A 16779-nucleotide genomic window follows, 5' to 3' on the forward strand; every position below is an offset into this window, starting at 1 on the left:
GACCTTGTAAAGCTATCAAGAGACAAGAAATTATACATAGATAAAAAGCAATTAGAGAGAATAATGAGAGTCTACACACTAATGACTAAAACCAAAATCCTATTCTACAGGAAAAAGGACCCATAAAATAAATTTCAGGATAATAAATTGCACGTTATAAAAACAGGTTGGTAGTATTGGTGTTTGCCTAATTACAGAAGGTATCAGAACAAGTTGAATAAAGAAGGAGGCATTAAGAGCGGGCGATTGCAATCTCCAGAGGAAAGTGAGCAGGTGAAGCCCCAAGAGCTGCATTGGCTGTGTGTGGGTTTGCACCCTCCAGTGGAGGGGTTGGGAGACTGGGGAGGAGATGGGCTCCCCTGGTTGATGGAGGATCTGAGGGCAGAGAGAGATAAAGAGCTTTCCCCGAGGCTACATCCCAGGCGTCCCTTGCATCTGAACAGGGCGCTGTGTGTTTCAAAGCACCTTTCCTTATTTTCATTTGATCTTCAGACCCACTGATGTTTGCAGATAGGCGTTGCTCTCCCGCTTGACTGGCAAGGAAGTCAAAACCCAGAGGGTTCACATCTTGGTCCAAAGTCACTGAACCAGCTTCGCACAGAGAAGATGCGGGAGCCCAGGTTTTCCGACTTTGCTCAGCACCTTGTTTCTATTAGATTTCTGAAGTCTTTGACAAGGTCAAGAGGATGACTTGGCTCATGAACTATCCCTGAAGAACCCTTGCCAGTGGGTTACATAGTGGAGCCCAGAATAAGGCACTAGCTAATGGACAATTTGGTCTGTGCTAAGTTTCGTTTTCTTATGTAAAAGGGAGCTCTTAGGAGCCAGGGTCTGCCAATCCCAGGCTGTTTCTATGTGGACATTCTTCTCGCCTTGGGAACAGAGACCCTGTGTGAAGCCTGGTATCCTGAAAATCACAAAGGAAACACACAGGAAGAACAAGAATGTTCCTATTCACTAAATCACAAAACCCTAAAACTAATATTTAACACCTTGCTATTTTTTAAAGAAAATTTTACACAATTTGAAGCATTGTACACGCCTACTAGTAAACATGCAAAACCTTGTCTGTTGAGAGTGCTGCAAGCTGAAAAATAACAATGGAGTGGGGCATTAAAGAAACGGTGGCTCCATCGCGAAAGGTTGGTAAATTGTTGAAGAGACGTCCTCTGCTTTTGAACATCCACCAGGAATTGGGATGTGGGCTGAAAGGACTAAGGTTCTGGACCAGTTTCTCCTGTCTTATATCTCAAGTAAGACCAGTAGGACAAAGAGGTTTCTCGTCTAGGATATGGTTTCTGTACTGTTAGTTACATGTATTTACTTAATTTATTTATTCTAATTATACACTTAAAAAGTATCACCTGCCAATGAAGTGCCTACTATGTATAAGGCATAGTACTGGACAATGTTAAAGCTATAAACATGTGAGGGACACTTGTCACCCTTCACTAGAAGGAGCACGGTCCTAAAATTCTGTGTCAGGACCTCTCCTACAAGAGAGCAAAATAGTATCTTACTCTAGATACTATTTTTCTACTTGAGGCCCTAACAATAATAAAAATGGATTCACCAACCATAGCACAGGACATACTGTTATTCGAAAGAACAAAAACACATATTGGGGTTTTTGGTCATAGAAAAAATGCCTATTAGTGAAGGAAGTTTGGATAATTTAGAAAAACCTGTGTGAGACAAAAATAAAGCCACCTTACAGTCCCACCGAATAGCCATTGTGATCATGTAAAAGCACAGGTCCCCACGGACGGTAACTGTTCGCTCTGTGTCTTTTCTTTCTACCCCCCTCCACCTGCTGCCCAGGAGAAGCTAGAGAAAACCAGCCCATGCTCCCCTCCATCACGGATCCTTCTCTCTTCTCCTGGCTACCCTCCACCACTTTGGTTGCCTGGTCTTTCCCATTTTCTCTCAAGTACCTTCCCAGAATTGACCCCCACACCCTTTCCTTCTACATTTTGTGCCATTGCCCAGACAGGGGAATGCATCTTTGAAATACACACAGCAGCATTTGGGGATGAGAACCACCCAGATTTCCAGACTGTCCTATGTAAGATCACCACAAGAATTCAAGTGCCGGGATAGCAACCAGGAAGGAGACAAATTAGTCGTGGCCGAAGATGATCGCCAGAAATTTTCTCCAAGAGGTGCTGAGTGTTGAGTGTTTCTCTTCAGATCAGATTCTGACGGGGAGCGGGGTGGAGGGGCACAGTAAGTTTTCCAAAGCCTGAGATCCATAACTCCACCCTGCAGTGGGAAATGCAACCATCTCTGTTACAAATAGCACTCCCATTTCACACACGCACACTTGCATGTTCACACACAGTCACTCAACAAGTCAACGTGTGGCTGTTCTGATTGGTCAGTATTGCTGTCACTCATACCAAGAGCATTTAAAGGGAAGGAGCCAGCTATTAATTTTAGGTTTGTGGCACAATGGATTACTTGTACTTGCTTATTTTCTTCCTCATATGCCTATGGATATTTCTAAGGTGAAGTTATAAAGCCAGTAGTTCTTATTGCCAAAAATACCTCTCCTGTTTTTTTTTTTCTCCCCTTCCTCCTCAATCAGAAAGTTCATATCTACGTATGCTCTGAGTTGTGCATTTGCATAGGGCACCAGGCAAACGAGAAGACAAGAACTTTCAGGAGATTTCTTAAGTCTTCATGGATGCTGCAAATAAAACATTATCAAATAAAGCAGCTTAAATAGCTCTTCCCATCAAATTCTTCTCCATTAGTTTTCTAGTTCCAATTGATATTAACTATGTGATTAAAAAATCTGCTTGACTGCTCTGTCTTGGAAAGAAGAATCTCATTCCTGGGTGCCATCTTCTGATACTGGCAAGGGCTGTAAGTGATGTCCCCCTCAACTGAGTCCCCCAAAACAGCGTGTCCGCTCCATCTGCATCAGGTAGTCACTCAGACCCCAGAAATGCTCCATTCATATGGGCTGATTTTCTTGGTCCGGAGCTATGCTTCTGTATTTCTTCACTACAATTCATGATCCTTTTGGCTATAATCAACCCAGAGCAAAACTCTACTATTACATCCATCTCCCCCTTATGGCTCTAACTAAACAGATATATTAATTATTAAAATGGAAAAAGAAGAATAGTTTTTCATGGAACACCTAGAAAGGTAGCCACAAGTAAATGAATCATTGATGTCAGAGTAGAAATATCAATTCCAATTGCATCAAGTCCAAACTTTCTCTGACTTAAAAGGCCCTCCATTATCTTCCCTCCCAGTCTCCCCTTGTTTCCTGATCATTTTCAGCTTATTCCCTTGCTGTGAGTTCTGCTAAATCTCCTCCTTACCCCACAGAAAATACCACAATTAACCCTCATCTGACCCTCCAGTCCCCACGCGGCCGCCTTCACACAGAACATCCTTTTCTTTCTCATCTGGCTTCCAAATCTTACTACTTACTTCTTAACCATCCCGGCATCTCCTGCCTCCCTGCTATAACTCGAATAGCCTCGCTTTCATTTCAGTGGTTGTTTATACATGGCCTGTATTGTTTACTCTTATTTTAGGTAACAGTTCTCTGATGAAATGTGAGTTGTGTGGTTGGCGGGGGGGTGGGTTGTCAGGATCGTATCCTCTTCTTTTTGTAGTTTATGTGACATCAAGGTGGTGCTGAGCATGGCTCTTACTGAGGGACTGATTGATTAGGCTGACCCTCACAGACCACCAGGGGTTCCTGGCATGTGCTTTGAGAAGCACTGGCTTAAGAATAATTCAGCAACTTCTAAGGCAGCCTAGTAGGCAACAAAAAAGATCTGTAGTTAAAGTCTCTTAGATGTGGGTACTAAATCCCCCACTTACTAGTTGTGCGACCTTGGGCAACTTAGCCTCTTTGATCTTCTTTTCCTCATCTGAAAAATGAGGCTATTAATACTTACCTGGCGGAGTTTTATGAGAGCCAAATAAAAGTGGAATGTACACAAGAGCATCCAGCACACTGCTTAGCACGTAGTCGTTAATAATGTTCATTTCCTTTCACCTCCACTATGGATAATATATTCAAGCACAGAAAACACAAAACAGCAGACTGCTATAGAAATCCTCTTGGAGCAGCAGGCTTTCCTTCCTAATTACACTCTTACTGGGGTGAAGTTAAATCCTTCGCTGAACCCACACACACACACACACACACACACACACAAGCAGGCATCACCGGGACCACAACTGTATTTGATGACAAATGTCAGTTGTCAGGATTATACAGAGACAGTGGGTAAGTAACCAGAACTACGCGTTGTGCCCAGAGATAACCCAAAGTCACTGCACATCGTCTGCAGGACTGCAGGACGTGGACGTTCTCCTGAAAGGGGTGGCAGTTCCAGTCCCTGGGCGTTTGTTCTGTCACAGGGAGAGTTTGTTAGCTCTGTTCAGTAGCACCCGCTGTAGACCAACCTATCTACTGATGCCAGCCATAAAAATGCAGTGATAAGAGAAATCATCTAATTTATATTTACTTTCTATTGGTGCTATAAAACTTTACCACAAATCTAACAGCTTGAAAGAACACAAAGATAGTACCTCGTTGTTTTTGTAGGTCAGAGGACCAGGAACCTCAACTGGGTCCTCTGCTTAGGGTCTCAACGCGCTGAAACCAAGGTGTGGGCAGGGCTGTGCTCCTTCCTGGGGCTTCTGGAGAAAAGTCCACTTCCAAGTCCATTCACATCTCTGACCCGTTCAGCTCCCTACACTTTTAGCACTGCTGGCCATTAGCCAGGGGCTGGTCTTTGCTTCTAGAGGTCGCCTGCTTTTCTTGTTCTGTTCTCCACGTGACCCCTTGCAGAGGTCAGATCTCTCTGACTTCCCCATTTTCCCTCACCTCTCCGACTCCTAGATGCTCATCTCCCCGCTCCCTACCCTTGTATTCTAGCACCTGGGACCTACTGTATTTCCTGAGCACAGATTCACCTCCTTCCCTACCTGCTGACGTTTGCACATGCTCTTTCCCCGAAGTACCCTTTGCAAAGGAAGATGCTAACATTCTCCTCATGACTGACTATGTTCTTTGTAAGTTTCTCCATGTATTCTGGTAGATAAAGGTCTACCTCCTGGAGAATTCTGAAAATGCAGTAAAAAAAAGTCAGTTATGGAACCACAAATTGCTCATGTGGAAGGGAAAGAACTCAGAAAAAGGATAGTTCATGTTTAGGATGAAGTGTCTGGAATGCTTCATGGAGGTGGCACTTTACCTGTGCCCTGGATTGGTTGTATTTAGGTAAATAAGGAATAGAAAGGAACAGCTTGAGGACAAATACTAATACATATGTAATGTTCTTTGAAAAAAATATTACATGTATTCTTTTTTTTATCCTCACACAATGACACACCTATTTATTTTAGAGAGAAGGGATTGGAGGGGGAGAGAGAGAGGGAAAAAACATTGAAGTGAGAGAGAAACATCAATCAGTTGCCTCTTGTGTGTGCCTGACCAGGGACCAGACATGCAACCTAGGCATGTGCCCTGACCAGGAATCGAACCCACAACCTTTCTTTCAGTCTGTTGGGTGACACTCCATCCAACAGAGATATGCTGGCCAGGGCCATTCATTCTTATATATATATATTTTTTAATATACAAATTTTATATATTTGTAATTCCTGAGAAGACAAGAATAAACAAGAAAGATAGAGCTCCCATTTACATAGAGTGTTTACAGCCTAATAGTTGATGCAGGAGAGAAAAATGCAAATACAATAATAACAAAATGTAGTAAATTTGGGGAGAAAAAAGATTAACAGTGGGGCCTGATCTTCTTGACTTGAATAGCAAGTCCCCGTGGAGGGGTGGAGAGCAGGTCGGCCTGGGTGGGGCACGTCCTTATCAGACAGCTTTGATGTCAAGTGGTAGGTTTTGACTCACGCGCCCAGCAAGAGGGGACTCTCGGGGTCAAAGAAATGGCGTGGAGGTCACTGTGCCTTCTGCAGACCGGTATGGCGGTTGTATTATTTACCTTGATCATTTAAGTAGTTCCAGACCGTCTTGCAGTTCTGTTACATGTCCAGATGGCTTAGCAAACACTCTGTTTATAAGTAGGCAGCAGCGGATTTTCATCCGATCCTTGCCTGAATGACTGAGTTGCAGGGACTTGCTCTTGGGAGTGCCCTGGCAAGCAGACCAGCCAGGAAAAGCTCCATCTATAGTTCAGGCATAGCTTGCACGCTAGGAGGAGGTGGCTCGGAGCATGCAGTAAATCAAAATATCCCTCACTCATAATTTCTTTTCACAGCTCAGAATCTGTGTTTTATCCCATGTGAGAAGGAAAATTACTCCTTGCTTGCATTTCTTGCTGACATTTCTCTTTAGCGGAGGTCAGGAGGAGGTGGGGGGGGGGCTCACTCGGAAGGCTTACTTTTCCTCATAGTACAGCTCTGTGGCACTTTAATAAAATACCAGCCACCAAAATTCTAGTAATCACAAAAACGTGTGCTTTCTTCTATCCCCTAGAATTCTTTCTCTCACACACACAAAAAAGAAAGTTCAGAAATTAAATTAGAAAGCTAAACTCGATATCTTTACATTCTTTCGGTTGAAAAAATACCCTACACTTTTTCTGATTTCCTTCAGTTAAATGTTACTCCTGAATGGGGCAAATTGTACCAAAAACCTGAAGAATTGAGGCTCTGACATAGGAGGTTTGTATTCCCATGCTAATAAAAGAGACGAAGAAGAAACCCTCAGTTATGTCTAATCTTCAGGAACGCAGTGCCCTGTCCAACCCACAGACTTCTGGCAACACCATAACACTACACATAATGTTCTTTTAAGCTATTTCCCCCCTCCCAAACCTTTCCTGTGAAGTTATAAATCTCAGCATGTAGAGACTTTTATTCAAATAAAATATGGACTTCAGGTTGGGTCTTTTGGCCTCATTTCTGCTGGCTGTGCACCGGAGAGGCGGCCCCAAGAAAAGCAGGCACCCACTTGGCTGGCCGGGCCTGTGTTTGCCTTCGTGTGTGAACTCCCTCTTGTCCTTCTACACCCAGCGCTCACTTTGTGCAGCTGTGATTGAGTAGCTCTGGGCCCAGAGGAGGAAATTCCAGCCAACCCCTCGTAACATCCTCCTGCTTGTCTAGAAAAAAATAAAATGACTCTGAAGGCAACCCCACTGCCACTTTGCACCTCTTCGTGTGCCATTTGTACCTGGCCTTCTGGTTCCTGCCTCCCCGTAGGTTTCCCTGCCACAGGCAGATCAGTGTGACCTCAGGTGGAGCTGCACCTGGAAGAATGCCAGATAATGTCCACTCAAGGTCAAAAAGACAAGGTAGATGCCCTAAATCTGCTACCGCCTTTGAGTCAAAGAATCCAAACTCTCCCTGTCTGGTTACTTAGCACACTTCAGGATGGTGGCTTCTATTTTGCAAAGTACGTTCATGCACTCTCCCCTTTGGTCGTCACAGCCCCGTAAGCTGAGAACTCACATCACTTCCTCCGGGAGCAGCCAAAACATGAAAGGCACCCTCTGACTTAGAGCGATGAGCTGTCACGGGAGGGAACTGGGAAACCATAGAGGCCAACCACAGGGGTCATGCAGGGAGGCTTTGGGCAGGTGATTTAGGCAACATCCCTCTCTGTCTCTCAAGTCAAAATAGGGGTCATAGGGTCCACCTCATAGGGTATGTTTGCTTATAAAGTTGTAGCATAATGCTTGACTCATTGGAAGCAGACAATAAGTATTGGTGGTTATCATTATTGCTATTACTAAGCACATACTGTGTACCTATGATATGCTAGCCTTTATGTCAGATTTTTGTATTCAGTGATTCTGGTAGGTTTTCAATCGTAGAATATATGTGTGTTTTCAAATGCACATGATTATCCATAAACAGTAGGTATTAAGCATCTACCTATGTTGTGTCAAAGATTCTAATACACGTATGACCCAGTTGCTGCTTTCCAGGGATTGCCATTCTAAGAGCGAGAGAGAGATGCATGTGGAGACAGGGCTTTAGGAGGCCTTCGGTGCTTAGGTGGTATGTGCCCAGGCTCCAGAACGGGCCAGAAAAGGCAGCGTGGGTGACCGGATGGAGAGAGCAGATGCTACCACTGGCAGCCATGAGAATGGAGACTGGAGCCGTGCCACAGCCTGTCATGTTAGGGACAGGAGGATGATGAGGGCTCTGCCCAGGGTTTGAGACTCGGGAGATGGCAGCTAGCAGGAAAAGAGGAAGTGCTGCTCCGTGAGACAGAGCGGTTTGGACTGTTGAGCCTGTACTTGGGACACCAGTCAGAGGTTTTAAGTTGTCAGGTGCTGGAGGGTGGGGTGATTGATGTTCTGAGTTGGGCCTTAGAGCAGGCTTTTCAAAAACTCTCTGTGGGCAAGGACCATAGGACTCCGGAACTGCAGGTGGAGGCGGCATGTCAGGAACCGGTCACCTCGCACACCGTGGTGCTTTCACTACATGAAAGGCGTTGAGGTTTTAAACTGCAGCTCAGAGAGGCTCTGTGCGGAGTCCAATCTGGTGGGCCTCCCCAGGTGACGGATGCAGCCTCATGAGTGCTGCACAGGTGAGGGGGTTATATCTACCGAAGTCCAGGAAAACAAAGTCCAACCGCACAGCAAATATATGGAAGACAAGGAGAGTAGTACCTGGTCTCTTTTAAAGTAAAATAATCCTACCCCAAATGGTCACAATTAAAAGCAAAACAAGTCCAATAGCAGTCCAGTTTCACCTAAATAGCACAGACCTTTTATAAAATTTATTTTCTATTCAAATATAAAATATATTACATGGAGGAAAAGAGAAGCAATGAAATGGACACCTAATTGGAAATACTAAATTAGCCTGCCAGTGGCTATCTTTAAAAACTGGATTAGTTATCCTTTTGCCCTTTGGGAACATGTGTACTTTACAAAGATCCTTCTGAAATCTGATTTTGGCCAATACCTCTTTACTAATTTCTCTGTGTGTGGCTCTGTTATCAATGCCACCAGGCACAGAAAGGTCAGTCAAGGGTACAAAGATACAGTTTGAAATCTTCAGATCTAAGGAAAGAAGTTCTCATCCATTCAAATATTTGAACTTCTCTGACCTTAAGAGCCCCTCCATACGAAAAAAAGAAAGTCACCCTTAAGAACGCTAGACTACAGTGTAACAGGCATTGCCTGCATCTTCAGTTCTGCTAGGTGCTGGACACGGCACCTCAGCCGTGGGACCATTCATTGACCATCGACCATAGAAATGGAGCTGGGACTTTAGCGCTATGTTCCTGTCTGTTGACTGCCTTACACAAAAATAAATTCACTTTGAAATACCACTTTCTGTTTTTCTCATGCTAGCAGTCCAGTCATTTCAGAAGTACATTAACTATCTGTTAAGTTACTAAAGTTTGAATGTGGAAGATGCTGTGTTCAAGAATGGTTGATATCCTAAAACCAGTTCTCTGTGTTGTCCATGGGTGTTCTGTGAAAAAAAGGGGGGGGGGCATGGTTGGTTACTGAATAAGTTTATTAACTATCAAAATAAACAAAAATATATGACTATCTATTTTGTCACTCTTGACACACATTTATGGGCAATGTGAATCCGTCCCTTGAGAAAAAGAGACTTTCCCAACTTACCTGGCTGGACAACTCTTGTTTTCCAAATCCTCCCGTTAATATGTTAAGGAATATGAGCATTCTGCAGAAGCTGGTTTGGGAAATGTTAATATGGCCCAATCCCCTAAAATTAGGAACGACAGAGTCGAAGCTCAGGGGATTCCGCACCCTGGCTAAGATTAAGTAGTGATGACCAAGCCGGGCCCCGTCCACTTTCCCTGTGCCTTGAGGAAGTCCTTCTTTGAATCCCCTCTGTCCGATGAGGTGTGTGTATTCAGTCAGCAGTGAGACGAGCTTTGGGAGAGGAGTGTGCAAGTGTGTGCGTGTGTGTGCGTGTGTCTGTGTGTGTGTTTATACATGCATATACACTAGAGCCCCACAAGCCATCGAGACCCTCTTCACACAAGTCCCAGGAAATGCTCCAGAGCAGGGAGCAGTTGTGGGAACTGCGGACCCACAGTCTCGGTGGATGCAGAGGCCCCTTGTTTGTTTGCACTTCGCATTAACCTTGGGCTGTTGCAAAGGCCAAAGCTTGGCTTGCATTTGAGAGCTAAAGCTCTGACATTCAAGAAGCTCCAAAGTAAATGAACCTGAGTGCGTAAATAATTAAATCACAAAGAAAAACCAGTATCGAAAAAAAAAATGTAAGCGATCTGGTATAAACTCTAGAAAGCCAGGCAGCTGGGAAGTGTACTGGCCTCTCCCTGCCCCCTCTGCCTAGTCTGGGCACCAGAACATGTGCGGAAGAGCAGGATTGAGCCACCCTGTGCTTGTGGCCTTACTAGGCTTCCAGGTACAGATCCTTAGGGCCGTATGCATTCAGCACAAGCAGGGAAATAACCCATCAGTCAGAGTTAGGGTCAGTGGGTATTAGGGGCACTGGCTTCAAACTGCTTACATTTGAACTCCAGCTCTGTCACTCACTAGCTGAGTAACTGGGTGAGTCATTTACTCCTCTGTGACCCATCTCCTATTTATTACGTCTGTTATATCTGAATAACAATATATGATGTCAGAGATGTGCTATGAGGATAAAGGAGTGACTTTATGTAAGATGCCAAAAGAAAGCCTGGCAGATAGGAAGTGGCCTAAAAGTATTTCTGTATTTGTTTTGTTGTTATTCTGAGGCCCATTGCCCTTGAGGTTAAAATAAAAAATCCAGCCTTGGGAATCAGACATACCTGCAACCTCAATTTATAGAGTTGGAGCAACTCTGTGACTTATTACCTTAGAGACCATGTAACCTCTCTGAGCCTCAGTTTCCATATCTGTACAATGGGGAACAAATTGCGTCTCTGTTGGGACTTACCGTAAGGATTTAAAAGGCAGGTGTGTATAAAGAATGAGAGTTTCTAATCTGTAGTAAATCATCAATACAGGCAGCTCTTATCATAACCTCTGAGGCTACTCCTATCTCAGAGATCCCTTAACCTCTACTAGGAAGACAGTCCCCAGGCCACTGAAAGGCCTCTTGGAATCATTGAGTGAAGCAGCTCAAACCCTGTTCACACAGGAATGTACAAGAAAAGAAAGGAAGGCTGTTACTATGTTCTTTCTGAGCCCAGGTAGAGAGGGCCTACAGAAATCTTTCAGTGGTGTTCTGGTGTATTTTCGATAAATACAACAAAAGAAATAGAGGAAGTGTGTGTGCTCAACTGTTACTCTGTGGAAAGAGAAAGGGGAAAAGGGGAGCAAAGGGAGGGAAGGCAGATAAGCTTAATCTAAGTTTGATTATAAACCCTGGCCAATGTTCAATCAAGAATTAGCACCAGCCAGAAAAACGGGCTGCTGCTGGCAAATGTCCCGGATCGTTCTGTAGAATAAGGGACCACGAGTGGGGAAACACTGCTTGATAAATGAATTGAATTGTAGTAAAATGCCGCCTTCCAGGCACTAGCCTTTGAATTACTCTGATATGTTGATTTAATTCAGATCCTGGTATTGCCTGGACATTGACTTTTTAACCTTAATTGTCTCCTGATTTATTAGTAGATCACTGTGCTTTTCATGTTTCTCTGGTAGAAGTTGAAATCTTGCTTCCCAGAAAGGTCCTGTAATGTGGGGCAGATCTTAGGGCAGCCAGGCTCAGTTCACCAAGACCAGTCAGACCTGTAAATGCTAGTGTCTCTGAAACTTGAGCAAACTGCCTGCCCAGCTAGGCAACTGTCCAGAAAGCTACTCATTGACACTGCAAATAACAAGTGTTGGTCAATTGCTAAAAATCTTTCCCAGGGTCCAGAGGAACAGTGTTCAAGTACCCACAAGTTCAGGGTCATGGTACACCTTTCAGCTTGAGGGCCAGATGCTCTTCCTGTTCTTGAGTCTGGGATTAAGTACACAGCATCATGAAATGTTGCATATTCCTGAAACAGATCCCTCCTTCCATCACAGCCAGGGCTGCTCCCAGCCCTCCAGCCAATACCGCTTTGGAAAAAGCAAGGAGGGAAAGAGCTCCATTATTCCACTCCTTGCAAAGGAAACTGACAGTCACAATTGATGACATAAAACACTAAGACAGGCTCATATTTTAAGAGTGTCAATACAAACTTCACCCTGCGAAGGTCCCGATTTCAAGAGGCATCACACCACATGTATTGCAAGTCAGCTTCTTTTCGGTTCCCTCTGCAGGGGGGACAAGAGAGAAGCCAGAAGCTGGAATTTGTAATAAGGCGCCTGCCTCTTATGAGTAAACAATGTCATTTTATCTTACATCTTGGGATAATAATCAGGAAGCCCCCAAATGCCAGAGCCCCAAAGCGTGAGCACGAGGAATCTAATCCTAATAGCATAATACCATTCCGTATTTACACTCCTTTGCTGTGACCTTTACAATGTGGTAGGCGGAGGCTGAATATAAATAGCCCCATTTAACAGATGAGGAGAAAAAATTCCAAAGGAGGACTATTACTGAACGTCAAAATAGAAAGCTGTCTTGTTGTCACTCTTAAAGTGCACAACACTGAGCCTGGTGGATCTTTGTGGGTGGATGTGGAGACGCATGTTTAAGCAAGCCTGGCTCAAGCCCTTCCCACTGGCTTGATGTGTCTGCCTGTGATGGCGCTCAATGAAAATTAGAGTGGTCCCCGTACATTTGTTTAAAACTCCAGGGTGAAACGCTGCTTGACATTATCCATAAAATGTCTTTAATGACCCCAGATCTCCTGATAATAGGCACTATTATCCCAATTTTTCCAGTTTTACTGAGATACAATTGACATGTAATTTTGTATAAATGTAAGGGGTACACATAATGATTTTATATCTGCATATATTATAAAAAGATTAGCACAAGTTAACATCCATCATCTCACATAGTTACAACTTTTTTCTTATGATGAGAACTTTGAAGATCTGCGGTCTTAGCAACTTTCAGCTGTGGTCTTGTTAACTGTAGTCAGCATGCTGTGCGTCACATATTCCAGGACAATTCCAATTTTAAGAATACTGAGCCTCAAGAAGTGAGTACTTCGGCTAAGATTATGTGTGTAAGTGCCTGAACTTGAATTTGACCCAAATCTGTCTGACTTCAGAGTTGGTGCTCCTTCTCTACTAGGGTGCTGATTCAAACACATTTGTTCTATAGTCTTTGACTGGCGTCCCCGTGAGGGGCCCCGCAGGTGGGCTTTTGCTCTCAGCCTAGGTGTCCTGGTCTGGAAGTTGAGCACAGGGCAGGGCTGGGCTCCCATCTGGTGAAAGGTACCTTAACAACTGTATAAAATGTCTCACGCAGACTTGCCTGCCCTTAACAGAACCCATGCAAATCTTAATCTGCTTTGCAGTGCAATCCAAAAGGTCAACTCCAGTCTTTTTTTTTTTTTTTTTTTTTTTTTTTTCTTGAAACTGTGTTCCTGGAAACTGCCTATTTTTAACTTTATCCCTAAGCCTTTCATATTTGTTTGGCCCTTTGTTCTAGGGTGACTTCAAAGGAGTTGCCTTACTTCAGTCAAATTCAGTGGACTGAATTGGTAGCGTCATTAGAAGCCAGAGTCAGCTTGTGGCCGTCCACAATCTTGAAACATAATGGTAGTCAATGAACGTTTCTGAATAGAATTATTGTCCGTAGCTTCAGTGGTGATAAAGTTTTGTCTATGGAGAGTATCACAAAGCTGTGTGATTCCACTCCGTATAGTGGGGTGATATTTTTTTGTGTTGAACAAATCTGATACTTTGAGCCATAGTGACAGACCTGTTGGTTTTGCTGTGAGTTTGGGGCCTTAGCGATCCATACCCTAAGTGCTAGCCAATGATTGACACTGATACAGACATCGCAAATGGCTGTCTTCTGGAGAGACTCCACGAGACGCAAAACACGGTTCAGGTTCAAGAAAACTCACTTGATGTGATTTAACATTCCTTATTGTGTCCTAACACCATTCTGTACCTGTATTGGCTGGCAGTGACAGTCTTGATTCTCCATCCATGCACTTCATTGGATGGCTTTGTACAACAGGAGTCCTTCTGGTTACTAAATTCATATTTCTGAACACCTCTGTGGATGTTCATTTGGAGGTAAGGGACTTTCTGAGTCCGTCCACTGAGCAGGTGCTGATCCACTGCCCCTGGGTGCCGGCTCTCTGAGCCTTGTGGTTGGAGCAGTGGCCCAGAAACTTTTCACTCTCAGAGTTTATATCTGGCCTCGGTGAGCCCAGGCAGTAGCAAGGCGGTGCTATAATACGACCTCAGACATCAGTAAGTGCTGAGAAGAGAATAAAACAGGTTTAGAGGACTTAGAGTATAGAGTCTAAAATATAAAATATAGACTGAGTGTATTGTAATACAAGTATCAGGACATGCATTTTGTAAACTGCTAAAATAAAAGAGGTTCAGGAAAGAGGGGTTGCATAGCAAGCTGGTTTGGGGCTGCACATGATTGGATTACAAGGTACATCCTGTTATAAACTGTGGTTTAGTGAGGTTGAAATGAGGAAGTGTTACTACAATATGTATTAAGAGAGTCAATTTCATGGGTCATAGATTCTCAAAGTAAGGAGGGGCCTGAGAGGTCACCCAGCCCCTAATAGCTTTTCTGATTTGCAGATACCTTCTACCACATTCCTCTGTTAAGAAAAAAAAAAAAAAAGTGTAGTCTCCAGAAACTCTGACTGTATGAGAACACCAAATCCACTTCTGAACATCCCTGAGCCTTCCTTGTCTCTCATCTTCTCTGACAAGCAGGAGTCTAGGGAGAAACCCCCCTAAACAGAGGTTAGTCCTTTCTCCCAAGCTTGAAGACTGTTTATCCTGTATGAGTGCGTAGGAGCTTCCAGCGGGGAGGCAAGCAGTCCACTCCTATTGGCTGCTTAAGAAACAACTTCTTTATCTCTAGATGAAAGTTATGTTTTTGTGGACCAGGTAGGAAAGCTGCAAAGCGTGGTTCTAGGGCAAAAGCAAGAACTCTGTATGTGAAAGCAGGAAACACCGGTTTTCTAAGCCTGCTGGGTGCAGCCTCCACAAATCAGTATTTTTCCCTGTGCCTTGTTCATTCACCTATAAAATAAGAGGGTTGTGCTAGACCAGAGGGTCTCCAAGTACAGTCCCCAGACTGATAGCATGAGCCTCACTTAAGAATTTGTTTGAAATGCATGTTCTCAGGCCTCATTCCAAACCTACTGAATCAGAACCTCTGGGGCTGGAGACCAGAGACCTGTGTTTCCACAAGCCCCCCAGGTTCTGGAGCACACCTAGAGTTTGAGAACCACTGCTCCAGATACTCTCTAAGTCCCTTGATTCCAGTTGCAACATCTGTGCATCTGCAAAGCAGGGCAATGAAAACTGGCCAGTGCACTTGCTCCTAGGATTGCCATAATCTCTCCGGTTCTGGTGGCTTCTCTCTCTCTCTTTCTCTCTCTCTCTCTTTCTCCATGAGCCATGCTGCAACGCCAGCAGCTTCTTCAAGAGGTTACTCTAACTCCCAGGACATGCACCTCCCTTAAAAAATCTATATCCGGTCTTACATGGAATCAATGCTTACAGTCACCTTGTATCTAAGCAAATTGAATAAAGCTGGGATCTCGAGAAAACCTGCTTATTTATCTCATGACAAGGAAAACAACTTTCAGTTCTGCAGGACTTGACACCTTTGTCAATAAAATCTGCAGATTGCACAATATAGAGTTGTTTTAGAATTCATCTTTCTGACAGTAACAGGACTTGCCAAGAGAAGAGCATCCAGGGGTTATCACGGCAGCCACGCCTCTGCCCTGTGAGTCCTGACCCTCGACGCATGTCTGCATTTCACACCAGCACCACTGAGTGACTGCATCAGCACAGAGAAGAATAAGGGCACATTTTTAAAGTGCATGCTCCCTCTTGGCTGTTTTACTTCTCTTTCTGTATCTAAAGGAGGCAACCAGATTTAATTTTTTTTTCTAAAGAAGTATTTCATTTTAATAGCTGATTGGCCTGTGAGAAGGTCAAAGTCGTGGGGTTTTTTTTCAAGTTAGCAATGAAAACAACAGGGTATTACATCTGCAGTGTCACTGTAGCATCTTTCCAGAAGTTTCTATTCACGCTGCTTGGAAGTGCTATATACAGCAGAAGTGTGCACTTACGTTGAGTGGGTTTACTATAGGACATGTAAAAAAGCTCCCCATCAAGCGGAAGTTTGGGGGAGGGGGGCGGAGTTGAAGATCATATAAGTCCCTCTGAAGTGCCTGGTACAGGGGAATCGCCATTTGTGGTGTCACAGCTCTGGAGTAAATGACACTTCCGGTAACATTCTCCTACACAGGTGTAAAATATACAAGTTGGGTGAGGAAAAGGGGAGCGCCATTGAAATGCACAAAAGCAAAAAGCCGAGGAAGCAAGCCCGTGGTGAAGAGCCGGCCTGGGGAGGCGGGGGATGCCGCTGGTGAGTCCGCACACCTTGGCTTTCTAGCGCAGTCGCCTCGGGGCCGGGCGCGAGCTCTGTGCTTCCCCATCTGGTTGCGATAATTCTGTGATGATTCTATCACTCAGGGCAGTGCCTGCCTGGGGTCTTTTTTTCTTCATGCATGGATCTGATTTGCCTTGTCCTATTTGTCTTTTTCTCAAGTCCTCTGAGTTTGCCATGAATTGTTGAAAAGATGATTAAAGTGAGCAACACTATAACTTTTAATTGTACCCATACCAGTAATATAAATTTGGTGAGCCATAAATACATTGTTATCCATGTAGATAATTATAGAGACTAAAAGTGCTATGTTTTATGTATTTCCCC

At 44.1% G+C, this 16779-nt stretch overlaps 1 protein-coding gene across 5 annotated transcripts in view; it reads left to right on the forward strand.

Moving 5' to 3' along the window:
- The window catches only part of SETBP1 (SET binding protein 1), a 348149-nt gene that overhangs the window by 257942 nt on the left and 73428 nt on the right, over positions 1–16779 (forward strand). For 3 of the 5 annotated variants that reach the window (XM_037033621.1, XM_037033624.1, XM_037033622.1), the window contains exon 5: positions 16312–16431. The exons of 1 other annotated variant lie outside the window; for it this stretch is intronic. In XM_037033621.1, coding sequence (XP_036889516.1) covers positions 16312–16431 — 120 coding nt within the window. Of the gene's footprint in view, positions 1–6607; positions 6704–16311; positions 16432–16779 lie in introns of those variants that run through there. One more of the 5 variants, XM_037033637.1, reaches the window with a different exon arrangement.

The sequence above is a fragment of the Sturnira hondurensis genome, unplaced genomic scaffold (assembly GCF_014824575.4).
Source record: "Sturnira hondurensis isolate 20B ecotype Veracruz unplaced genomic scaffold, ASM1482457v3 Scaffold0001872, whole genome shotgun sequence".
Lineage (NCBI taxonomy): Eukaryota > Metazoa > Chordata > Mammalia > Chiroptera > Phyllostomidae > Sturnira > Sturnira hondurensis.